Raw genomic sequence first — 26,311 nt, forward strand, 5'->3', positions numbered from 1 at the left:
ACATTGTAATAAGCTTATGAAAATTTGTATGAGCCTTGTTTATTTATGACCAGTAATACTTTTTTCTGGAACTCTAATATTTTGCTTTTTATTCTAGAAATTACCTAATAGTTTCCTACATTTACGGAGAGATCCTTATCAATCATTTTCATGTTCAAGAGGATTTGTTTTCTTAATTCAAGGGGATTCGTTCCTTCTTTCGGTTTTGATGAAAGTTACATTCAGCATTTAAAAGAGGCAGAATACTCACTGCATGGACTTTTATGTGTGCTGAATATTCTATTCTGGAATATTTTCTTTGTGATGTATAATACTTTCAAGTGCTTTGTGGAGCAGCATTAAAGGAATAATGCATAATGGTAGCCTCCGTGTTTTATTGAAATTCAGATTCTCTTGTCATTAAATTTGGAAAATCGCTATTTCACTTGCACCAGGTAGGCTGGTGATGGTTCATGTAACAATTACATGTATACATTGCAATTCTAACCAAAAATAATTTCATTTTACCATAGTTGGCCTTCTGATGGTCATCATAATCATCATAGCAGAAGCACCCGAATTCCCCGTTGCGCTCGCCGCACCATTCTGAGGCTGTACACATCAACTGCTCACACGGATCCTCCTCTGCTGTGGATATGTACAAGTTTATTTTAACAAATTAAAGTGCATTGAAAGTTAATTACAATTACTTATGGGCATCCGAAACTAAGAATAGTTTGGAGTACCAGGCACTGTCTCAAACATACACAATATACCTACTCTTTTGAGTATATCTTTGAAATCATCTGATTCCTCTAAAGAGAAGCTAAGGATGGGGTGAATGTCTCAAATCTTGAGTTACCTGTATAATTCACACCCCACAGACAAAGGCAAAGGCTGGAAGAATCATGAAGGATAAATACCCTCCCGTCATGGTCTTTATTCTCCCGCCACCCCACTGAGATTAGGGGAGATAAAGTTGAAGGTAATATGCTGGCATTTTACCTAAAGGAGCAGGGAAAGATGGTCCTTAAGTTTTCACAAACCTTTAAAAAATCTAAATTGCAATTTGATGGTGTGAGGAGCATTTTGTACAATCTACTCTTCAACAGACATGACTGGAGAGTTTAACCCTCCATTTCAGACTGAAAAGAACACAGATTAAGGGATACAAAATAGTTTTGATGTTGTGCTTCAGTTCATGATTCACATTGTGCTACTAAAGTTTCTTTAAAGTGCTGTTATTATCATGCGTTCTCCATTGGGAATCTTTATTTATAGTCATAAACACTGAACTATTCTGCCCATGCCTGGGATCCCAGAGCAACATTTAAAATGACCTTCAGGAGACAACTCAAGACATGGCTCTTCGACCAGTAACAGCTCCCCCCTCCCCCAGCGCCTTGAAACCCGCCCGGATATGTAGTGCGCTTTACAAGTTATATGATTGATTGATTGATATTTATTTGCTAAATGCAGTAGTTGGCGAACCACCATTGACAAGGCCACTCCAGAGCAATCAAGATCATCCTCACTTTGTCTCTTATGAGCTTGTTGATCACAGTTGAAATCAGGGTCAATGGAAGAAATGCGTACACACACTTCCTTCACTAACTCATTAAAAGGACATACTCTAGAGCGCCTAGAATCCAAAACCTTGATGGGTAATTTGGCCACATTTTTTGTTTTATGTGTTTGTGAATAGATTTATGTGGGTGAAAACCTCATCCTCAAAAGTTGTTTATGCACTGTGTCATTTAGAACCCATTCAGCATTCTCTTGATATACCCTACATAGAGAGTTTGCTTCTGAAATCCAGACACCAATAAGAGGAGCTGCTGTGATGTGCAAATCCTGGCAATCTAACATGTGCAGATTGTCTGCGCCTCTATATTCATGGCTCTGCATGGTGTACAAAGAAGAAGCAAAAACAGAGTTGGGAAGCAGAGAACAATGGGCAGAAAGTGGCACACTCAAGAAGCAACAAACATAGAAAAAAAGACAGATAACCATAGGTAAAACCGGAGGAAAAAGGCATAAGGCAATAGGTATGAAAGACAGAGAGAGACAGAGAGAGAGAGAGAAAGAGAAAGAGATATTGATCGAGAAAGTGATAGAGAGAGAAGACGAGTGGCCAGGATAGGTGCAAGATGGGACCCTCAGGTGCAGGAGCCGGGTCCTAAAAGACCTTGTCTGGATATAGTTCCAGGCACAGCAAAGTCTCCAAATATGCAGGATGCCATTGAACCTTGAAGTAATGAGATTTGATGGACCATCGGATGTTTCATTATTATAAGATCGTGACTCTTTAGCCAGATAGAGCACAATCTCTACTCTACAGTAAACACTCTTGATACCTGTGTATCTATTATGTTTCCCTGGTAACTGATGGACTGGATTCAGACTGCAGTAGACTTGGAGTGATTCACTCTGACTCCAACGAACTGAAGTATAGGAAATGCACATTGAAAGGCCCTGTGCTTATTAGAGGTAGCTGCTTTTGTAAGGCAACTGCCAAGTAGGAATACACAAATCAACATATTCCCTAGATATGCAGTGAATATGGCCATGTGCTTTGAGCAGACTTGGGGCCAAAGGGAAGAACTCTATACTTATTAGTGTACAGTGGCACCAGAAATCTCAGAAATTGTCATTCGTCTGTATGAGACATGTTAAAATGATGTTCTGCAGGTCTGTGCCACACAGCAAATATCCCTTATGGTAAGAAATAGATAATATTAGTTTAGGGTGTTGATGACCTACCATAAACAACCACAATCCTTGTCAGGGTGAACCACTAAAATCACTAAATTAAGCAGAGCTCAAACGCTTGGTGGCACAAAGCAGACAGGGTTAACGTAGGGGCAATTTGTAAAGTATTTATGTGGTGCTGAAACTAATAAATTCAAACACAACACAAGAAAAATCCCAATTCCATTTACAAACAGAGTGAATTTTAATAAATAAAATGACATCAAAACAACAAAAATCTAATAATGGGAACATTGGACTTATTATCTGAAATGGAAGTCAAAAATCTTAAGCAGGGCAAGTCAGCAGGTTATGGCTAAAGAGGTCTCTGCAGTGTTGGATAGCCGGTGAATGAAGTCCTGGTGAAGGTGTTGACTTTTTCCAGAAAAGTTTCTTGTGGGAGAACTTTTAAATTCATGCCTAGGGAACGTCCCCAACCGGGTGAAGATTTCAATCACTTTTTTGGTGCTCAGATACCTCCAGTGTGGCAAGGCTGCAGGATTTAGCCGAAGAGGGTTCCATGGGACTAAATACTTTCTGTGAAGCTAAAATGTTTCCAGTTGCCAGGATGTTAGTAGGAGTGCACTTTGACACAGCCCAGGGACCCAGGATCCCAAGAGCAGCACTTGCAGGTCAAAACTCACTCCAGCAGAAGCTCCCAGCATGGTCCAGGGCAGGGCCAGTCAGCTAGGCAGTCGCAGGAACGGCCTCTTCTAGCTTGTTATGTCCCTGTAGCCTCAACTGGAGGGCAGACCTATGGCTCTTGGTGTCCACTTATTTGTCCTAGGTACAAGAAGGAGTGTAGGTCCAGTCCCTCAGGTCTTTCTCAGGACCCAGACAGCAGGTTCAACCCTCTTCTGGTCTTCCACAGGTCCAGAAGTGTTCTGAGGAGGGTACTAGAGATGCAACACTTATGCTTGGCACCAGCTTGTGGGTATGGGTGACTCGTGTCCCCTCTCTAATCAATGAGGTAGAAGTTCCCAGGTAGCCAGCCCAACTATACAGCATGTACCATGTGTCCTACATCAACCAATCCCACAATGTCCCTCTGCCTAAATCCAAGAGGGTGAAACCCTTTTTGTAAAGCCTGTGTGCCGACCCCAGAGATGTAGCTAGGGAAATGAGCAACTCCTCCTGTGTGTTAAATCTAAAACAGTTCTGGGGGCAGCTTGCCATCCACTGTGATTGGAGTCTGCTTGGCTAGGGGAACATGGACGAGGCCTGACCACTTGTGACCTAACATTTGCCTTGACAGGGTTGGCTTCCTTTGAAGGTAATTACGTTCCAGGGCACTGCCCAAATGGTCATCATGGCAGAGAAACAGAAACAACTCCCCACGCCCAAGCCTTTGTCGTCTGCTCTGGGAGTAGTTTTTGCACCTCATTCAAAGCTAAGCACTTTAGGCTTTAGACAGGGAAAATGTAACTTTCTAAAATAACCTTTTCCATCCATAATATTTATGAAGCATTTTTACTTTACTAGTGAATTGGGCTTTTAATAAATATTCTAAAGCCTCCAAGAATGAAATGTGTAGCAGTTTCCTACCCAGATATAACATTATTACATTTAATATTTCATCTTAGTGCTGTCCTATGGACCAGGCAGCCTGTGCCTGAAGCCTCTGAAATGGATGGCGTAATAGGTGCTGCAGGCCATTGGTGACATTTAACTTACACGTCGTGGGCACACCATGTACCACATACCAAGGATTCATAGGCAAACAAAATATGCAATATGAAGTATACCAATTTTATCATTTGAAAGCAGGAGCAAGGGCATTTTACTGCTGGTTAGCAGGGATAAAGCACACAGAATTCTATAGCCATCAAAGACAATTAAAGCAAAACTCTGGTGGTACAGCATGTACAAACTATGCTGAAGTGCCAATATTCCCACAATCTCTTTCTTTGCATTTTTATTTACTGCTCATAAGTTGAGAATAAGTTGATAATCTTCCTTTGGACTGCTCTTTCTCAACAGAATACATTTTCCTTCTTTTTTAGCCTTTTAGATAAGAGTACTGACCTCCAGACCCAGTCACCGAGGAATTCTCTTCCTATGACATGGTAATGTGTAGGGGGGCCATAATCCTTGATTTCCAGCTCCCCACCGTGGAGTTCAGGACTAATGTATTAACCAAAGTCCTCCAGCTGGGGCTGATGTCCTCTGAGTCCCTTTTGCCGTTTAATGAGGTAGTAACGCATACATTGTTGGGGGCAAACCTCGTTCTTGTCCCTGAGTCACTAGACAAATAGCGAGGCAACATCATCCTCCCCTGGGAGACCCTGTGTTCCTCTATCAGCACCCATCCCCTGAAAGGTTAGTGATGCAGGCATCTACAAGCAGATGCAACCCCAATACATTTCTGGCTACTCCCCCCGATAGGGAGGCCAAATGGGTGGAGATATTCAGGAAGCAAGTTTTTTCTTCCACCAGCCTATATTGTCATTCAGTAATTGCCAGCTGCCTCCTGGGTTGCTATTCCCACACACTTTGGGCATCAGTGGCTCCAGTACTCCCTTGTGTCCCTGAAGGCCTTCGTCCTGTCCTTGCCCAAACCGCCCAAGATGGTTGTGGTATGCCAAGTTCACAATTTGTTGTGGCTTGTGCACCACTGATTCCAGTGGGCTGCATTGGCCCTAGTGCAGCCATTTGCCGCCATGCATGGCTGCGATCAATTGAATTCTCAGGCGATGTCCAGTCCTCAGGTGATTTCCAGTCTTCTCTTCTGTGCATGTGCTTTGACGGGGCTCGCCTGTTTGGGGACATGGCTGATTCCACTTAAAGCTACTGCATGCTCTCTGGGCTTATGCGCCCTACCTCACAAGCCACACCACCCTTACCACTCCCTTCCCAGATGTCGCAGAGTTGTACTATACCACCAGCCAGTCCAGCCTCAGCAAGGAACTCAACAGTTTCTCAGTCGAAGCTGTGGTGGCAAAAGCTCCTCCAGTCAAGGTCAACAGTCCTCCCAGTCCACTGCTCCCCTGCATCTCCACCTGCCAAATACCTTTAGCATGCCTTTAGGGAAGTACATCAATTCAGTGCGAGGTAGGATACAAAATCTCTTCCCCTCCTGGCAACCCAAAACATCAGACAGGTGGGTCCTGCCAATCATACAAAGGGGTATGCCTTACCATTCCTCTCTTCTCTGTCTCTCCTTCCACCATCTGACCAGCAACTGATGGAGGAAGTGGTAGAATGTGCAAGCCCTTTTGTCCAAAGCAGCTGTTGAGAGGGTGCCGGCGCCCAAATTAGGATGTGGTTGTATTTCCCTCTATGTGCTTTCTTGTGCCTAAGAAGGACGGAGGCCTTTGTCCTCTGTTAGCCCCTGTGGTGGCTAGTGAGGTTTATGAGTGGTGGAGCTGGGTTGGTCCAGAGGGGGAGGGGGAGGCTTATTAGATGGGCGCACCAGGAGGGTAGTCACAATTTCCTTTGCTTATCTTATTTAACAAAAATTGATGTAGCATGTGTAGAAGCAAGGTAAAGAATGACAGAGTGCTTTATAACAGGGTAGCAATAGCAACACACCGCTGTGAAATATGCAATTTACATTCTCATGCGGGGTTAACAATACATTTACTGGAGAGCAGAAAAAAATTACTATTGACAAAGAGATTACATTAAATTGTGCTGAAACTGAATACATGAGATATATATTTAGGAGTGTTTGAGTGGAGTCGCCTTACATGTGATGCATACGCATACCTTCTGTCGTGTAGAGTGAAGTCCTCTCAGAAACCAACCTAGGCATTTGCAATAACATTTATTGCTAACTTCAGCTGGTGTAGGCCTAACTACTGCCGTAAATATATTCCCAACAGTTCAGTCAAAGAGGCAGACAGGCCCAGCTGGCATTTTTGTTACATCATATCGACTATCTATGTACGCTGTCTCCCACCTCTCATTTTAACTCCTACCTTGCACGCTGCATGCAATAAATTGTTCTATTTATGGAGAATCCTAGGCCAATTATTTATGTTAATGAAGCCATTAAGCGACGCAATTTCATTATGACCTCAATGTCTCAGGCTCACTCTCCTTTACTCCCCCACTTGTAAATAAATCATGTATTTGTCTCTAAACAGACACACGTGGACGCCGGAGCTAAAATGGCATTCAGGATTAAGTAATTCATGTTGGGAGCAGACACCTTAAGTTGGGTCTGCGCAGTGTATCTTTGCACACCCTTTCACACCCTGTGATGAGTTGGATAAGGTGTGGTGACAATGCTCTCTCCACTCCCTGATTGTCGTGGAGGCTTAGAAGTACAGAGCTTGAGTCTGAAATGCTCAGGACTAACTTTACCCCCACATCATCAGTGGGTGGAGACTGGCCCTTAATGCTAGGACTTTGCTCAGCTGATGACCTTGGAGACCTCAGAGCTGCGAGATTTTCAGCCCGGCAAATGCTCTCTAGACTTTGGGCCTACCCACCAGAGAAGCAAATTGCAAGTTTATGGAAAAGCAGCATGCCATGACACTGACACATTAGGGGAGTGGCAGACAGTGTTGTAGAGAACTTGAAGGCCCCCTTTCAAGTTACTAATTGTATATGAGCATACAAGCTTTTTTAAATGCAGATTTAGCATTGCACATTGCTTTCTAAGCACCAACACTCCCGCACAGAAACCACTGCTGGTTAGACCTCTCTCAATACCTTACTCCAGAAGCAGAAATTCAAAATGCTCATTCTAGACCTGGTCTTGCTGCCCTTGGCACTGGAGACTGAATGGTGGCTTTGGACTTGCAGGACGCCTAATTCCATATACCCGTCCTGCAGGCCTATTGGCACTACCAGTGGTTGGTGGGGGGGACATAAGTATTTTCAGTTCTCTGTGCTCCCCTTTGGTCTCACCAGAGCTCCACGGGTGTTCAAAAATGTGGTGGTGGCAGCACACCTTCAAAGGTCAAGGGTGCCAATATTCATCTACCTCGACGATTGGCTTTTGAAGGCAGGCTTGCTCCAGGCAGTCAACCACCTCCAGACTACGGCGAACCTCCTGTTATTTTTGGTATTCAGTATCAACATCCTGAATTCACACCTCACTCCTTCTCAGATGGTCCTCTTTATCAGAGCCATTCTGGATGTTGTTCGGTTTTGAGCCTTTTTCTCACGAAAGAAAGTCCAGGTCATTTGGTCCATGATCCCAATCTTTCAACCTCGGTCCTGGATTTCAGTGAGGTCAACTCTGGGGCTGATGGACTCGAACACACCAGGTGGCATAGGCAGTCTCTGCATTGGGATCTGAAGTCTCAAATGGCCCAACGTTAACGCGATGTCTCCAACCACGTTCACATTACATAGTACACTGCACTAGATCTACAGTGGGGCTTACAGGACATGGATTGGGTCTTCAGCAGAACCCCTCTCCCTTCCCCACCCAGAACTGAGAGCTGACAGTGGTGATTGATGCATCACTTCCGAGTTGGTGCGACCATATGGGGGAGATGGAGATCAGAGGTCTGTGGTCGCCAGGAGAGTCCCCACTCCATATCATCCTTCTGGAGATGAGGGCCACCTGCTTGGTGTTGCAAGCCTTCCTTCCATCTATCAAGGGGAGGTTGGTAGAGGTAATCACAGACAACACTACTGCCATGTACAACTCCTATAAATATGGCGGGTGGGGTCACAGACTCTATGCCAGCGGCCTTGCACCCCCTGGAAATGTCTGGACCACTAAGGGATCTTCTTGGTAGCGAACCACCTGGCAGGATCATTGAATGCCAGGGCAGAGAGCACCATGCATATCACGACTGGCAGTTACACACAGAGGTGGCACAAGGTCTCTTCCACAAATTGGGAGACCTTGTCTCTATTTATTCAGCATCACCGAAAATGTGCAATGTCAGTACTTTACGCATTGGAGTTTCCAAGATGTCTCCCACTTGTAGATGTGTGCTGCCACAAGTATACATTCCCTGGTCGATACCATGCCTGGCCAAAATTCTCAAGAAGATAAAAACCGATTGGGCCCAAGTCATCCTGGTGAACCATGACTGGGCATGGAGAGTATGGTATGCAGAACTACTGGGCTCACGCATCTGTCTTCACTTAGTGTTGTAAGCCTTCTTCCATCTATCAAAAGGAGGATGGTAGAGGTGGTCACTGACAACACCACCACCATGTACAACTGCTACAAACAGAGCGGGGTTGTTGCCAGGGGTCTTGCACCCCTGGAAATGGCTGGACCACTAAGTGATATTCTTGGTAGTGAACCACCCGGCAGGATCATTGAATGCCAGGGCAGGCAGCGCCTTGCATATCACGACTGGCATTTACACACGGAGGTGGCACAAGTTTTCTTCCACAAATGGGGAGACCTTGCCTCTAGTTATTCTGCACCACCAAAGATTTGCAGTCTTAGTACTTTTCCGCATTGGAATTTCCAAGATGTCTCCCACTTGTAGATGCGTTCTGCCACAAGAATACAATCCCTGGCCGATACCACGCCTGGCCCAAATTCTCAAGGAGACCTAAACCGATTGGGCCCAAGTCATCCTGTTGGGCCACGACTGGGTATGGAGAGTATGTTACCAGAACTACTGGACTTGAGCATCAGTCTTACGATCCGGGTACCCCTCTGGGAGGAACTTGTGTCTCAACAACAGGACATGGTTCTGCACCTGGGCCTTTGCAATCTCCACCTTCTTGCATAGAAATTGAATTGTGATAGCTGAACGACCTTCCTCAGAAAGTGGTTGATATCTTGGCAGCCAGGCGTCCTTCATAACAACCTGTATATGCCTGTTGCTGGGACAAATTTGTGATTTGGTGTGGTACATGTTATGTTATGTTAAGTACATTTATTACGCGCGCAGACACTCAAAGAGTGTCCCGGCGCGGTCAAGGGAGAACCAAATTAAAAGTCGAGTTTAAGAAAAGAGGTGCATTTTTAAAGGTTTTTTAAAGGCCTCCAGATCTTCAACAGAACGTAATGAATGGGGGAGCGCATTCCAAGCGCGGCCAGCAGCCACGACCAGAGAGGCGCCACCTAACCGGTGACGCTGAAAACCAGGAATCTTCATTAGCCTAAGAGAAGAGGACCTCAAGGATCGGCCCGGCATGTAAAACGAGAAGCGTTTCTGTAGGTAACCGGGACCTTGCCCATGCAGAGCACGATGGGCTATAATGAGGGATTTGAAGGCCACTCGAGCCTTAACCGGCAGCCAATGAAGGGAGCGACGATAGCCATGAACGTTCTGCCTAGGACCCAGCCCACCCAGCAAGCGAACAGCCACATTCTGGGTAAATTGAAGCTTGTTGAGAGCATATGCTGGGATCCCAGCATAGAGGGCATTTGCGTAGTCCAAACGGGACAAAATAAGCGCCCGAACCACCGATTCCCTAGCCGCTTGAGGGAGAAGCAGCAGAAATCATCTCAGAGCTCTGAGAAGGCCAAAACAGCAACCTGACAGACGCTTGACCTGACTGGAGAAAGAGAGATTACAATCGAAATAGACTCCCAGATTCTTCACGGTCTGGCTGTTAGAAGCAGGTGGTGGAAACTCGGAAGGACAAATTGACTCTCTAAACCCTGAGGGGAAACTGCCGAACATCAGAACCTCAGATTTGTCCTCATTGCATTTTAGATGAGCCGAAGCCATCCACGCAAAAACCGAGGAGAGGCATCTCTGCACAAGGGCCACCGAGGACCCCTGCTTATCCCAAGTGAACAGAAATTGAGTGTCATCGACATAAGCAATGACCTTAGCCCCCAACCCCTCCGCTAGATAAACCAGAGGAGTGAGATAGATGTTAAACAGGAGGGGGCTAAGGGAGGAACCCTGAGGGACCCCCGTGCCTGCTTGACTGGGTGATGAGGCCAGATTGATGTTATTCAGGCTTGGTTATCTGATATTCTACTGTTTGGTTTATCCCTTGCCCGGCAAGGCTTTGCTCTGGGTACTGCTAAGGGGCACCTTTCAGCACTTCCATCCTTCTTACGGTTGCCAGACAAGCCGTCATTTTTAAGTCTCCTGTTGTTATGCGTCTTAAAAGGGTTACAACATGTGTTTCCTTCCTATCTCTTTGTCATGCAAGAGTGGAACTCAAGCTGTTCCTTGCAGCTCTTCACCCTCAAAACAGTGTTGCTCATAACCATTACATTGGTGCAGCATGTGAGTCAGCACCATGTTCTTTGCCACAATACAGTGCCACAATACACTACCTTTTTCCCCAGATAAACAGTTTTTTGACAGGGGCCTCTTGCATGTCAGTCAGAACATCACCTTGTGGGCGTTCTATGCTCCTCCTCTACACTATAAGGAGGTCAAGAGACTCTATCTCTTGGACCTCAAAAGAACCCTGAGCTTTTACATCGATCGTACCAAAGAACAATGGGTGGACAATCAGTCCTTTGTGGGGTTTTCTGGAGTGAAAAAAGGTAAGGTTGTGCAAAAGACAGCCATCTTCCTCTGGACTGTGCTCCGCATCAATATCCTTATGCACTGGTTAAAAAGCAGCCTCCAAGGACTGTGCGCTAATTCTACCAGGGCTAAAGCTACTCCGTTCACACACAGAGTTCCTGTCCTAGACATCTGCTACATGGGTGTACCTCAGTACATTTATGATGCACTATTGTCTGGAAAGTCAGATTCACTATGTGGGGGCATTTTGCATGCTCTGACCTGCAGGACTTTCTAATTTGAATCCATTCAGAGACTCACCTCCAAATAGGTAATACTTTGGTATCTATTCAAAAGGTGATGAATCTGCGGCAAGAGGACTTGGTCAGAAGAACACGTTACTTACCTCCAGTAAGGCCCATTCTGGTAGAGACTGTATCTAGCTGCAAATTCCTCACTGACCCGCCCATCCTCATCATTCTGTGGTTGGCCTATATCCTTTAATAAGATCCCAAGTCTATAAATGTGCACAGTGATCACACCACATTGCTTTTGAGGCTCTGAGTCTGGGGGAACAGGCAGTCCTGAAAGCAACTGCCATCAGCACGTGGGAATGGCGCCTACATAGGCCCCACACCTAATTTCTACAAAAGGTGAAGGAATCTGCAGCTAGATAGAGTCTCTACCAGAAAGAGTATTGCAGTAGTGAAGTAACATATTCATCTGCAACAAAAAAATTAAAATTCCTCTATAAAGTAAGTAATTGGTTGCAAAATGTATTTTGAGTAGTTAAAATTAAACACTGTGGAAATCAATTCATTGTAGTTCACAATGTGTGGTGACATGCAGAGAGATTCCTGAGCTTTTTGCCTGTAAAGAAAGAGGTGAAAACCTACTTGTTCCTTTTATTGTTTAAAAAGCCATTGTAAATCTGTGGACTATCCTAACTGTCTGATGGCTCTTGCAGTAGGCATAAAGATGTTATACCTCAACTGTTATAACATATTTTGTCTATGGTATACTCACAAAAACAGTATTGAATTAGTGGCAGGTACTGGCTAATTATTGTGCAGTTAAGTCTGAGGCTGTATAGAAGACCTGCAGTCTGTGTTTTTATATTCTCAACAGAACCAACAGATATAGCTTTAATGTGAAGATGCATGCAAACACAGAGATGCAGAAATATATTTTCCTTCAATATCACACTAAAGCTAAATCAACAGGCATTGCCAATGTTTGGGGGTGGTGGCAGTGGTAATGTTGGTGGTGGTATAGTTTTGCTGTTGGCAGTATTGGTGATGGTGATAATGTTGTTATTGGTAATAATGGTGGTAGTGGGGTTACCATTAGTGTTGGTGTTGATGGTTGTGTGGAATTGGTGGTGAGGGTATTGGTATTGGCATTGGTGGCAGTATTGGTGGTAGTGGTTAAATGATTTTGTTGGTATGGTTGGTGTTAGTGTTATTGGTGGTGATATTGGCGGCATTGGTTGTGGTGTTATGTAGAGGAAATTATTATTGTTGTTATTGGTAATGTGGTAATTTGTAGGTGGTTGAGGTATTGGGTTTTGTGAAATTGTTGGGGATGTGAAATTGGTGGAGTATTGATGATGCTAGTGGTGAAATTGTGGTAGTGATACTGGTATTGGTGGTGGTGGCATTAGTGGTGATATTGGTGTAACAGTGATGGTATCATTACTAGTGGTAGTATCAGTGCTTATAATTATAACTGATGCTGATATTGATATGTGCACTGGTATCAAATGTGTGAGATAAACAAATAAATGTTACAGTGTGATTGTTAAGTGTCCTTTTTAAATGTAAAATACTTTGTCATTAATTGCAATTCATTGCAGTGCATTGACTACATAGGAGGTGGTCTGGCACAAAAAACAGCCAATAGAATGAGGTAAGACAGAAATACGCCTTATGGAATTGGTACAAATGCCTGGATCCACTTTTTGATCTTGAAAATTCTGTTCACATATTTTAAAATGTGTTAATCTCAGCAGATAATGTTCAAAACATTTCAACGATATATGCATATCAAAAATAATACATGATACTTCTTTGAAGAAGCAGAAACAGATAACTGGGGTAAAAACAGACAGGCCTTTCATTGGGCAGAACTAGAAAAAAACTATAACACAACAGGAAACATCTTACGGCACTGAACCAAGGCTCGCCATGGTGGGACCATCACTCCATGAAGCTTGCAGACCTCTTCGTAGGATGCCAGAGCTTCACACAGCATTCCATCCTCCATTCCATGGTGGCAAATGTCATATTTACATGAAGTGTAGAACAGGGCTGGGTCCTCATGCCAGTGGCACTCAGCAAACGGTCCGGAGTGGTTGGTTAGGATATCACAAGACTTATCCCTACCTTGGGGGCTCTGGCACACTGATAGCAGAGCGGCTTCATCTCTACATCTAGAAGAAAACTGACATTAGTTGAAACCCCATACAAATATTTGAAAATGTTATTTAAAATGCTACTCTTAAGCAGCAACATTTTATGTCAAAATACATTTGTACATTGGATGTGTTGTTTGAGAATGTGAAATGTTTTCAATAAATGTCTCTTGTTCCAGGGTGAGTTGGAAGTGCTATAGCCTATTGGAAAACATCTTGTTACGGAGTAGGCTTAGTGGCTAATAAGTCAGAAGCAGTAAATCTAGATTCCGCTTTCAGTTTCTTCACTTGAAGGTTTATCTGTTTATGTGCGGAGTTTTCCGCCTCGACTGCTGAGTCTCCACAGTCATATTCTTACTATTAATATGTGGTTTGTGAATACAAAAAAACTAATTCAGCTTACACAAATGTGCACATTTGCCTTGGTGAATCAGGCCCTTCATGTGGATCTTAACCAAAATAAAGTTAGCGCCTAGTGTCATAAGGAATCCTTAAAAACAGGCAAAACATTTCTGTGAAGGATGGTAGCTATCAAGAAACGAAGATTTCTGAAATTAAGCATCCATGTTGTTCTATAGGCCAATCATGAGGCGCTCTAAGGATTCATAATCTGGAATTTCTATCAATGTGGATATCTTTTGTCAGGTATCTAGATTATAAATGATCTCTATTATTAACGTACTTTTGTAACAGTGGATCACCATTCGCAAATTTCTTTTCTTCTTCTTATTGAAAATATTGGTAAAAGTAGTAGAAGTGGTGTAATTATTACGAGGCATCAACATTCAGAAGACTATCTAATACAGAATTTCCATTTTCAGGGATTCTATTTTTAGCAGTCAGTATTAAAATGAATTTCCATAATCTAGTACCCCTAAATTGAGGAACAAATATTATGACAAATCTCTTAGATCAGGGATGAGACATGCCTTTATATCATCTTTAAGACTGATACTTGTCTATAGAGATTTTACATGAAGCCTAATCATTGTGTAACCTGGCTCCTAATGTAAATCATGAATCTTACTGATACAATCGGTGCTATCTTACACAAACAATGATGGTTCTGGTGTATGTGGGGAAAGAAAATGATCAGCATATCCCATTGCATTCTTCAGTACACTACCAATAGTAGAAACTAACGGTCTACCCGTGGAATTGATCTTATCATTATAGATATTAGGAAGAATTTGAATGCTGGTATTCTTGGGAATTCAGTTTTGTCTCTCTATCACACTCACACACACATATACCCACACAGGTGCACTCACATACACACACATACACACATGTGCGAAATTCAAATCAACAACTAGCACCCTATGGGAGAAGAATCCTTGTGTTAATTGCAATATTTTTGTACTACCAACTGCTAACAAAGAGGTCACTCTATGCAGGTGTTAGACCCTGGTACCAACGTGATTCCACCAATTGAGCCACAGCTTATGTGGTGTACAAGGTAAAGTATCAATGGGATCTGTGCTGTATTGGTTCAACCACATGCAAGAGCAAGCTGTGTATTTAGGAACACATCATTATGATATGACGTCAAAGATCTTTCACTAAGGTGATAAGCCATTTTTATGAGCCATTAATGAGTCCCTCGGTATTCGGGTACGTTTATAGCTTCTTATGTTTGTACACTGGCTATGATATGATGATGTTCTTTTGTTGATTAGAACGCATTTTAAGAGACACGTATCCAACTATAACAATTCTCACCTCTCACTTTAATTCACTCCTGTCCTTTGACATTTCTTGATTTTTGCTGGGCAAATAAATATTTAATTGTTTCTGCTATCATTGTAAGGTGTAGCCGTTAATACTATTTTATAATTTACAAACAAGTGTGAGCGTTCTGGGAATTTCCCTTTTAGTCAAAAACATAACATACGTTTGGTTGCCTAGAAGACCAAATTGAACTACATCCAGGTAGACCCAGTATGTCTTCCTCCACTTGGGTCCAGGTACATAGACAAACCTATGTCTCCGTTTTTACACTGTCCATGTTCTATACTGGTTGAGTACATTCCTAAATTCTTCTATTTGTTTTTAGTTGTGTGTTTTTTAGGGTTGCTACTTTGTCCTGATGAAATTACCTCTACCTTTATGCCAATGAAACATGTCGACCTCTTATGTAGGTTCAAACATGTCATACTAATTTTGATATGTACAATAGATTAACAATAAGTCACATCTCACTAACACATTCTTAGTTTCTCACTTTGGCCTCACCCACTTACATGAGGGTACTACAGACTAGTACATTAGGTACCTCATTACAGGCGGCCCGGGTAATAGTGATAGGGAACTGTTGTTACTGCTAATACTGCAACTGTGAGTTCAGTGATCAATATCTGCTGGCCAAACCATTGAATTTATCAGATAATCCACATATTATTTACCAAAAAGGCGTAACTGGGAGGTATGTATCACATTAGATAAATTCTGACTCACCAGATTTTATCAGGTGACAAATATCATACCAATTAGTGGGCCACTTGTCATGAGGACCTAAGTGATAATCTTAGCTAATTTCAGGCCTTTTTAATATATCCCATTATTAGGGTCTTAAGAGGATTGAAGTTCAAACTAGCATTCCCCCCTTATAAATATTAGGCCTCCATTAGTATGGAACAAACACCAATGATGAGAAGCATGGACAAAGTAATATTTTGTTTTGTGGTTACCTTTCTGTTACTCCCGTGAGGTGTCTTCTCTCAATTTTGTGGATCTCTCTGAGTCCACATCCTAAAAGTGGTATTTCTTCTGTTATATCAAAAAGTTGGCCAAAGATTGTATCTAACAGATACATGGAGTAGATGCAATCTTTGACAACATTTTAGTTTTAGTGATTAAGAAAATTTCTTTAGCAAGATTGGTGTTTGGCTGGTGTCTAATATTTGTATCATAGTGGGGGTGAAGGGTGCCCCAGTCTTTAGATCTCTTGACTCTCTTTTGTGCAAAATACAACAGTCAGATGATCCTTCTCATAAAGAGATGTGCTAATGTTCCACACTCAAATTATTCTTAGCATCAAGTGTTTGTGTCGTTTATTATTTGCACTAATGTAGACCTAGGCAGTGCTTAATATGAGCCTGTGGTTTTCGGGGCTCGGCAACAGCAATTAACCGTCAACACCGGCACTAATGGCGTGAAATCGACCCAAAGGTATTGGAGCGCTTTTCATGAGCACCAGTCAGGATATATATTTTTTTTGTAGGCACAGGGAGATTAAGTAATTTGCCCAGAATCACAGGATATTGAGCCTAAGCCAATCCTCGAACCTGGTTCCCCAGCTCCAAAGATGGCAGCTCTGGCCTTTACGCCACATCCTTTTCCTACTTGTAGGGTTTCACGGTTAGTAGTTAGTTCTATTATAGGCGGTGCTAATAAGAGCAATGGGCTGGTGCAAGCTGCCTCCTGACAAGAGACCCGGCACTTATGTTTTCAAAAATTAACCACTGACCTAGGGCCTGTTGCCTCCATCCCTGCCTTCCCGACTGCAATGCCTTCATCCACAGATCCGAAGTCCAAGTTCCCTGTCCCTTGGGACAGCCCTGGCCACAGCTGGGGCTATGTTAACACTTCTGCTAATGATTTTCCTGCATGGCATAATGGCAGACACACATACATGCCAACAGACTTGATTGAGATTGCCTCTCCTTCAATAGAAGTCAACGAGAGAAATGCAATCCTCCCATTATTATTTTTAAGCTCTCGCTTTCCTGTTCTAATATGTTGGCATGTATCAACACATTCCTCCTCCTGTGTAGGGGCTGATGGCCCTGGCCCTCCAATCACTGCACAGCATGAACTGGTGAAACAAACACTTTGCAACTCTCAAGCCCTCATTATGAGTGGCACAGTGAACTGTTATATGTGTGGTAACTCCTGTTACCACACATATGTGTGTAACTCCTGGGTGTGATTATTGACAATCAACTCTCAATGAAGCAGCAAGCGGTAAAAGTGGCTTCTACCTGCTTCACAATCCTGAAATGGCTCAGGAAGATCCTTTGGATGTTGCCTAGTTCTACTAAAAAAACAGTAGTCCAAGCACTTATCACATCCAGACTGGACTACGGCAACATCCTATATTTGGGAGCCAATAAGAATGTGAAACGTAGGCTGCAATTGGTGCAGAATACGGCAGTTAGGCTGCTTTGCCAGATTCCGCGAATGAATCCTGTCTCCAGTTCTCTTTGTGAACTTCATTGGCTCAGGGTCGAGAGTCGTATAAAGTTCGAGACCCTGAGCTATATGTTCAAGGTGAAGTGTGGCAGTGCCCCTCAATATCCAAAGGCCATTGTTCATTCTTATCTTCCTTCGCGGTCCCTCCGTTCTGCTACCCAGGCTACGTTTTTAGTACCTAGGATCAAACGATCCCGTCTGGGTGGTCGATCCTTTGCTTATTTAGGTCCTCTTCTTTGGAACTCTCTTCCCTTATTTCTTAGGAAAGAAACTGTTTTCAGCAACTTTCGTAGGCACTTAAAGGCATGGTTATTCAATCAGTAGGTTCGTGACAGCTTGGCTACTTGTACTTTCTCCTGCACATTGGCGCTGGGAAACCGTTTTGGTAGCTATGCACCTTATAAGATTAATAATAATAACAATAATAATAATAATAATAATAATAATACCACATATATTGCAGTTGTTGGTTAGTGATAAGTATTGGCAGGTCTAACCTCTTGATATTTATCGAGGGAAAGATGCTCAGTTTTTACTGGAACATACTGATTTTGGAGCAGTAAGCTCCAAAATGTGCAGATTATCCCCAAAATGTCATGATTGAGTGGTTTTAATTGCATCCATAAATTCTGGCTCTGCAAAATCGGATTTTATTAGATTTGATATATATCACCCCCTTTAACAGGCTGCTTGTAATAATGGCAATGGAGTAATGTGTAGCCAAATGCCATGAAAGTTTGGACTAGAAGTGTTTTCCATATATCTACTAATTCTCCTTGTAGTATTTGCTTTATTGCCAGCACTTTGGACACAAATGTTTTCAGACCCCAAGTCATTCATTTGCTGTCAGCTAGAGTGCCATAAGTGCATTACAGCAGTGCCGTAGTGCAAGCATTGACTTTCCTCACTAACAATCACATGTTTTGAGTCATTGGCCATGATTCTGAGTTAGTCAGAGGAGAAGGTGCTGTTTATTGCACCAGATACAATCTGACTCCCCATGATTTGAAATTCATCAGGTGGGATAACTTACAAGGTTTGGAGGTACAATGATGATATTGGTGCTTGCCTCACCAAAACCACATCATGGTATGGATTTCCCCTGTTAAATTATGGCATGCTGAAATTTAACAAAGAGTAAGGTATTTAGCACAACCAATTTATTACTGGGTGCAGTAGGTACCACCCAACTTAGAATCAGGGCCATAGTGTTTGTGTGAGCGCAGTTGGGAGCCGACAGCATGTAACTCATTGTCTCGCTTTGGACAAGATCCCTAACACAAGAAACAAGTTCACAAGTTACCTGTATGACAGAAGTTGCTAACTGAATTAAAGCCAACTGTTTCAAGCTCAACACAGACAAGATAGAAACAGCAATACAACAAGATCCAGACCCCAGGCCAGTGGGTGCAAGGTGGAACTCAGACTGATGAAATGTGCTGCTCTGGCAGACTGCATCAATGCCAACACCAACAGAAGCAAAGAAATCTTTGCCATTGTGAAAGATTTCACCTCACCATCGGCCACCTCCAACTCGACCTCCCTGTTGCAGGACCTTTACAACAATCTCTCTCAATTATTAAGCAACAAAATCACTACCATTTACAGCAACTTCAGCCTGCAACCGAACCCTATAGATCTCACCAAATGCCTCTGATCTTATCCAAGAACATATGCTAACAACTTGACCCATCTTCACCCCAGAAAAAACAGCTGCCACCATGAAGGCCATTCACTCAGGGGCTCCATTAGCAGGAAACCTGCTCTCTCTTTCAAAATCCAAACAATATTGCCTTTCCACATGGGGAGCTGCATGTCAGCAGCTCCCCATGTGGAAAAGCAATGCCAGCTCCCGAAGGACGCGGGGAGCCGGCTGGGACCATGGGGGCGTTGGGGCTCCCCCCACGGTCTCCAACATTTTTTTATAAGCCCCGGGGGATGGGGTCCACGGGGATAATAAAAATTAGTGATAGGGGATATTTTTTTTTTTACGGTAAAATTAGGAGTCGCGCATTTTAACGCGTTGGGTGCACGGTTCCTCTTGCATTGGGTGCGCGGTTCTTAACACGTTGGATGTGTAGATCCAAGGAAAAAAAACTGAAATTTTTGGGAGATAAACATCAAGCTTAAGTGTTTTGTTGTTGAGTGGCTCTAAAAAGAGCTGTTGTGTTCATTGAGAGTTTTGGTACTCATAAGTAAGTACATATACAGAGTTTAAAGTTGTTGAGGAAGACTCTGTTTCCTTCATCAGTAAAGTGTACTCCATCTCTCCTATACATCTCTTGCATATGAAAGCGCAGATTGTTATTGTAAATGGACCCCATTCTATAGTCTCGGAGAAAAGCAGAAACAGATTTATTCACATGTTTCCTAGCTTTCTCAATTTGTGGACAAAAATGATTGGACCAGTTCCATTTCTGCCTTTGGCATATGTTGAAATACACAAAGGCAGTTTTGGGAAAAAAGTGAAATCAATTCTGCAAAGGTGTCCTTCATAAGCATTTCCAGACATACCCCAGTCAAAGTGCCTAGGTCATTGCCACCACAGTGCACTATTATGAGGTCAGGGTGTTGGCTATGCATAAAGGATTTTACCAATGGCATCAATTGGTGCCACTTTAACCCTCTATGTCCAATCCATTTAATGTCTACATTTGGCAAACCTAGGTCTTTGTGAATGCCTTCGTTTTCTGCATACCTTTGGCTCCAGAAAATATAGCTGTGTCCCACAATCCACACTCTAAGCATCTTGAAGGGAGGTCTGGATGCACTCAGATGGTCTCTGTAAGTGAAATGGCAGTTTGAAAAGTAATGTTTTTCTAAAATGGTGGCTAAGATGCAGTTTTGAAAAAAGACATCATTGGTTGATTGACAACCTTCTACACTGAAAGGTAGGGTGCATGTTTCTGTTTTTTAAACGCATGATTCTTATTGGTTAACAAAAAGTGATTGAAAGTAACATTATATATGATAAGCAGATATGGTGAAAAGTCAAGCACACTTGCTGTTTTGATTAGCAACATTGTGTGCTGAACTTGTGACCTGTGTGCTCAGTTCAGTGTTCCATGACCTGTTTCTATGGTAACAGGCAGAAGGCAGATTGGGGGTAGGGTTGAAATGTATGTCATTTGGAAAGGGTTGAAATGTTTAACCAATAGAAATGGGTGTTTGGTTTTGAATTTATGTGGGAAGGAATGTGATTTGATGTTTACATGTATATGTGTGGAAAATGAGAGGGAAACTTTGCCATTCTTTGGTGTTGCTGATAGGTGCACAGTGCAGAGATTCTGTATAAGAAAATCTGGTGTGTGACTGATATACTTCTTAATCTACAAAACAACTTGAAAGGTGAGTTATTTAATTGTGAGGGGATGTATGTGCTGTATTTTGATTTTAATCAGACTAATGTATTTTTCCTGGTAAAGTGCAGGGAGTACTTTTTTTGTCTACAATCTTATTTACAGTGTGTGTGGATGTAGAAATCATTCTGTGATAAGCATTTGTGTTTTTCATGTCTTTGTTGAAAGATAACTGTGCTGTTTTTATATTTTGGTACAATTAGAAATCAGTCATTGTTTATAAATTTGCAAAATGAGTCATGTTTCTACACTAAAATGTAGTATTCGTAGATTAGGAAATGTGTTTTGGTATAGTGCAAGGGATAGTGTTGTTTGTCTAGGATCACACAGTGAGTCTGTTTGCATTTAGGAGTCATTTTGAGAGAAACATTTTGGTACTAATCTGTAGTAGTAGTTTTTTTTGCAATGTGTGCAGTCACCTTAGATCTTGTAGACTAGTAAATGTGTTTTGTACAAGGGATTGTTGTCTGTCTACAATCATACTGTGAGTCTGTGTTTATTTGGGTAAGCATTGTGAGAGAAGCATTTGGTAAAATTATGTATTTGCTGACAGACAATTGTTTTAAAACCTGTCATGTTGTCAAGTTTTAGTAGCATTAGAAGCCAGTCTTTGCTTGTGCATTGATAAAATGAGTCAGGCTTTGACACTAAAGTGCAGTACTTAAATATGTAGATTGTGTGCAGTCCCCTTACCCCTTCCAGACTAGTGAATGAGTTTTGGTTAACTCCTAGGATAGTGTTGCTTGTCTAAAATCACACTGTGAGTCTGTGTGCATTTGGGTAAGGATTGTGAGAGAAGCATTTGGTAACATTGTGCATTTGCTGACAGATAACTGTTTTAAACCTGTCTTGTTGTCAAGTGTTAGTAGCATTAGAAGCCAGTCTTTGCTTGTGCATTGATAAAATGAGTCAGGCTTTGACACTCAAGTGCAGTACTTTAATATGTAGATTGTGTGCAGTCCCCTTACCCCTTCCATAGTAGTGAATGAGTTTTGGTAAACTCCTACTGATAGTGTTGCTTGTCTAGAATCACACTGTGAATTTGTGTGCATTTGGGAACCACTGTGAGAGAAGCATTTGGTAACATCATTTATTTGCTGACAGATAACTGTTTTAAAACCTGCCATGTTGTCAAGTTTTAGTAGCATTAGAAGGCAGTCTTTGCTTATGCATTGACAAAATGAGTTAGGCTTTGACACTAAAGTGCAGTACTTAAATATGTAGATTGTGTGCAGTCCCCTTACCCCTTCCATAGTAGTGAATGAGTTTTGGTAAACTCCTAGTGATAGTGTTGCTTGTCTAGAATCACACTGTGAGTCTGTGTGCATTTGGGAACCACTGTGAGAGAAGCATTTGGTAACATCATGTATTTGCTGACAGATAACTGTTTTAAAACCTGTCATGTTGTCAAGTTTTAGTAGCATTAGAAGCCAGTCTTTGCTTATGCATTGATAAAATGAGTCAGGCATTGATAGTAAAGTGCAGTACTGAAATATGTAGATTCTGTTGCTCGTCTAGAATTACACTGTGAGTCTGTGTGCATTTGGGATGTTCTTCATATGTTTGAATACCCATAACTTCTTAAAAACGTTCCTGTTCTCAAGTTTTGGTAGAATTAGAAGGCAGTCATTGCTTATGTTTTCACCCAGGAACTGTCCTCGCAATACTGTAAACATTCAGTTAATATTCAAGTAGTAGCAGAGTGAGGCTGCCTTAGCACATGCATTGATTCAAATGCTTATCCACTATGCATGCAGTTCTCTAACCATCTACACAGTTATCTTTCACACCTTTAATTCCACAGTCATTGTCCATACACTTCAAGCAAACACCCTGTCACTCCCCATGTACTCCTCTAGTGACCCATTCAGCAGCATATACTAAACCATTCACTCTGCCAAAACCCAAACACTTATAAATTCACTCAGGCACTCTCTTTGCAGTACTCTCATCATTCAGTCAGTGTCCAAGTACTCATGCAGCGAGCCAGGCCTTACAACATGGACTGCTTCAAACCCCTATCCAGTATGCATTCAAGCCTCTAGTCACCTACACACTTGTCTTTCACTTATTTAAATAACTAGTCAGTATCTATATAATTCAATAAACATCCTGTCACACATCTTGCACTCATCCAGTGACTGATCCAGTACCATGTACTAATCTTTTTACTGCGCCAAAACTGAAAAACTTAAAGGTTTTACCCAGGCACTCTCCTAGCAGTAGTCTAATGATTCAGTCAGTTTCCAGGTACTCGTGTAGTGAACCATGCATTACCACATAGAGGGCTACAAATGTCTATGCAGTATGCATGCAGTCTTCTAACACACTATACACTTGTCTTTAACAGCTTCAATTCCCCAGTCAGTATCCATGTACTTTCAGCAAACATCCTGTCACTTATCTTGCAGTGTTCCAGTGACTTATTCAGCACCATGTAGTAATGCATTTACTGCGCCAAAACTGAAACACTTGTAAATTTATCCAGGTACGCTTCTTGCAATAGTCTAATCATTCAGTCAGTACCTAAGTACTAATGGAGTGAGGCAGGCCTTAGCACATGGATTGATTCAAACGTGTTTCCAGTCTGCATGGAGGCCTCTAACTACCAACACAATTGCCTTTCAGACCTTCAATTTCTCTGTCAGTATCTATCTGTCACTTTAATTGCACACCTCCACTGACTCATTTGGCAATAAGTACTAAACTATTCACTGCACTAGAATCCAAAATCTTAAAAAGATTCACTGAGTCACTCTTTTTGTAGTACTCTAATGATTCAGTCAGTACTCAGGTAGTGATCCAAGTGTTACTCTATGGACTGTTTCAAACGTCTATCCATTATGGATGTAGGTCTCTAGCCACCTACATACTTGTCTTTCACACCTTCAATATCCCAGACAGTATTCATACAGTTCCCACAAACACTCTGTCACTCACCTTATACTTCTCCAGTGACCCATTAGCACCATGTACTAATCCATTCACTGCACCGAAAGCCAACCACCTATACATTCACCCAGGCACTCTCCTTGCAGTACTTTAATCATTCAGTTAGTACCCAAGTACTCATGCAGTGAGACAGGCCTTAGCACATACATTGCTTCAAATGGCTATCCACTATGCATGCAGTCCTCTAACCACCTACACACTTGTCTTTCACACCTTCCATTCCCTAGTCAGTATTCACACACTTCTAGCAAACACCCTGTCACTCCCCTTGCAGTCCTCTAGTGACCCATTCAGCACCATGGACTAATCCATTCACTGTGCCAAAACCCGAACACTTATAAATTCACCCAGGCACTCTCCTTGCAGTACTCTAATCATTTAGTCAGTATCCAAGTACTATTGGAGTGAGACAGGCCTTAAAATATGGATGGATTCAAACATGTGTCCACTATGCATGTAGGTCTCTAATCACCTACACACTTGTCTTTCACACCATCAATATCCATGTCAGTATTCATACACTTCCAGGAAACACCCTGTCACTCATCCAGTGTGTCTCCTTATAGTATTGTAATCATTCAGTCAGTTAGCATGTAGTCTTTTAGTGAGGTAGGCTTTAGGGCATGAACTGCTTCAAAGTAGTATGCACTATGCATGTTGTGTTTTAACCACCGTCACACTTGTGCTACAGGGCTATAGTTTGTTAGTCAGTTTTTATGTAAAATGTGTTTCTACAGTAATAGAATAGTATAAATTTGAAAGTTATTAATATACTTTTATTTGTGATTCTTTTTTACAGATACTGTTTTTCAACGTTAAAATAGAGAAATCATGCCAGAAAAAAAAAGAAAAAGCAAAGAACAGAGACAAGAGAATTACTTGAAGAAACATCAACCACAAGTATTGAATGTACAAGATAATGTGGCTAAAAAGAAAAAATCTTCTGGTAAGATCACAAAGCAATTTATTAAAAATGTTTGTAGGAGCAAACAGAATGTACAGAATGCTGAAACCACTGAGAATGTTTCAACTAGAAAAAAAATTAAAAATAAGAGGAATAGCAAAAAAACAAATGTTCAGTCAAAGGAGACAAAGTATGCTAAAAGAAGGCAAAATCAGTATAAGGAATTAAGCAAAAAAATATTTTACAAGAGAGTAGTACATAATTTGCTGAAAGATGGAAAGAAATATAAAAAGAGAGCTCTATTTTATAAAAAGAAGAAGCATATTGAAAACATTGTTGAAAAGGCTTTAGTATTAAACAGAATTCGATTACTAGATAAACCAATCCATTTCTTGAAGGCCAAAAGTAGGAGGAAAAGAGTAATTAATAGAAAAAAAATTTGTGATGTTTTTTTGGGAGAATGGAAACACAGTTCCAGTTCAGAGCATTTCTTTAATGAAGAGAGTTATTTACAGAGCAAAAAATTACTGTTTGCAGTTGACACCAGTGGTAGAGGTTATGAAGTTAGAGATGGTTGTCGAATTGAGAAAGAGAAAATGGTTGAAAGAAATGCAGAAGAAGTGATAGCTGATGAAGTTCTAGGGAGACGTCCTAAACACCCTGTGTATACTTGGGATTGCAGTAGTATTTGTAGTGTACAACAGGAATCTATTGATAAATTATGTAGTTTTTTACGAGCATATAGTAAAAAAAGGGTTAAACAAAAGATTAAGGTGTTGCAAGGAACAGACCCTTGCAGAGTGAGAAAAAATACTGGTTTGCAAGGTCATTCTCTGGCTTGTCTTTCTAGGAAAGTTTGTGAAAGTGTTTTTCACCATTTCAGGATGCTGGCAGTACATCATACTCAAATGCGGAAGTTAGTGAAAAGATTGTATTATGCGAAAAGTCCAGCACTAAAGTTAAATGAGTTGAACAGTGCTCTTTTGCGTGGCCCAGTATCAGATGTGAAGAAGGTTTGTGATGATATTGAGTTTTGTTACTTTGGTCCTCAGCAAGAGAGTGCAGAAACTGACACATTAGTAGAACAAAATGTTGAATACAATGTAGAACCCGTAATTACAAAAAATTTGAGGATGAAATCACAAAGTTTAAGGTAATTTCAGGTGAAAGACCAAATGTTTCTTGTATTTGTTGTCGGCGAACTCACTATAAAAATCAGACTAGGGGTGTCAATCTCTATTTAAAAAGTGAAATAGAAGATAATGATAAGTGGATGTAATTTGCAACTTATTTGTTGGAAGAGGATTGTTTTGATTTGGGGTCTGAGCAGCGTATTTGCAAATATTGTTATAACAAATTAGATGAGAATAAAATGCCTGCTAGAGCTGTTCATAATAATCTAGAGTTGGTT

General features: G+C 41.8%; 1 protein-coding gene across 1 annotated transcript in view; it reads right to left on the minus strand.

Annotated features, from left to right (window-relative positions):
* Positions 1 to 26,311, minus strand: part of LOC146809179 (alpha-tectorin-like) — a 934,770-nt gene that overhangs the window by 214,849 nt on the left and 693,610 nt on the right. The window contains exons 14-15 of the mRNA XM_085614840.1: positions 13,244 to 13,509; positions 508 to 627 (exon numbers count right to left, since the gene is read on the minus strand). Coding sequence (XP_085470966.1) covers positions 508 to 627; positions 13,244 to 13,509 — 386 coding nt within the window. The remainder of the gene's footprint in view (positions 1 to 507; positions 628 to 13,243; positions 13,510 to 26,311) is intronic.

Source organism: Triturus cristatus, chromosome 7 (assembly GCF_964204655.1).
Source record: "Triturus cristatus chromosome 7, aTriCri1.1, whole genome shotgun sequence".
NCBI lineage: Eukaryota > Metazoa > Chordata > Amphibia > Caudata > Salamandridae > Triturus > Triturus cristatus.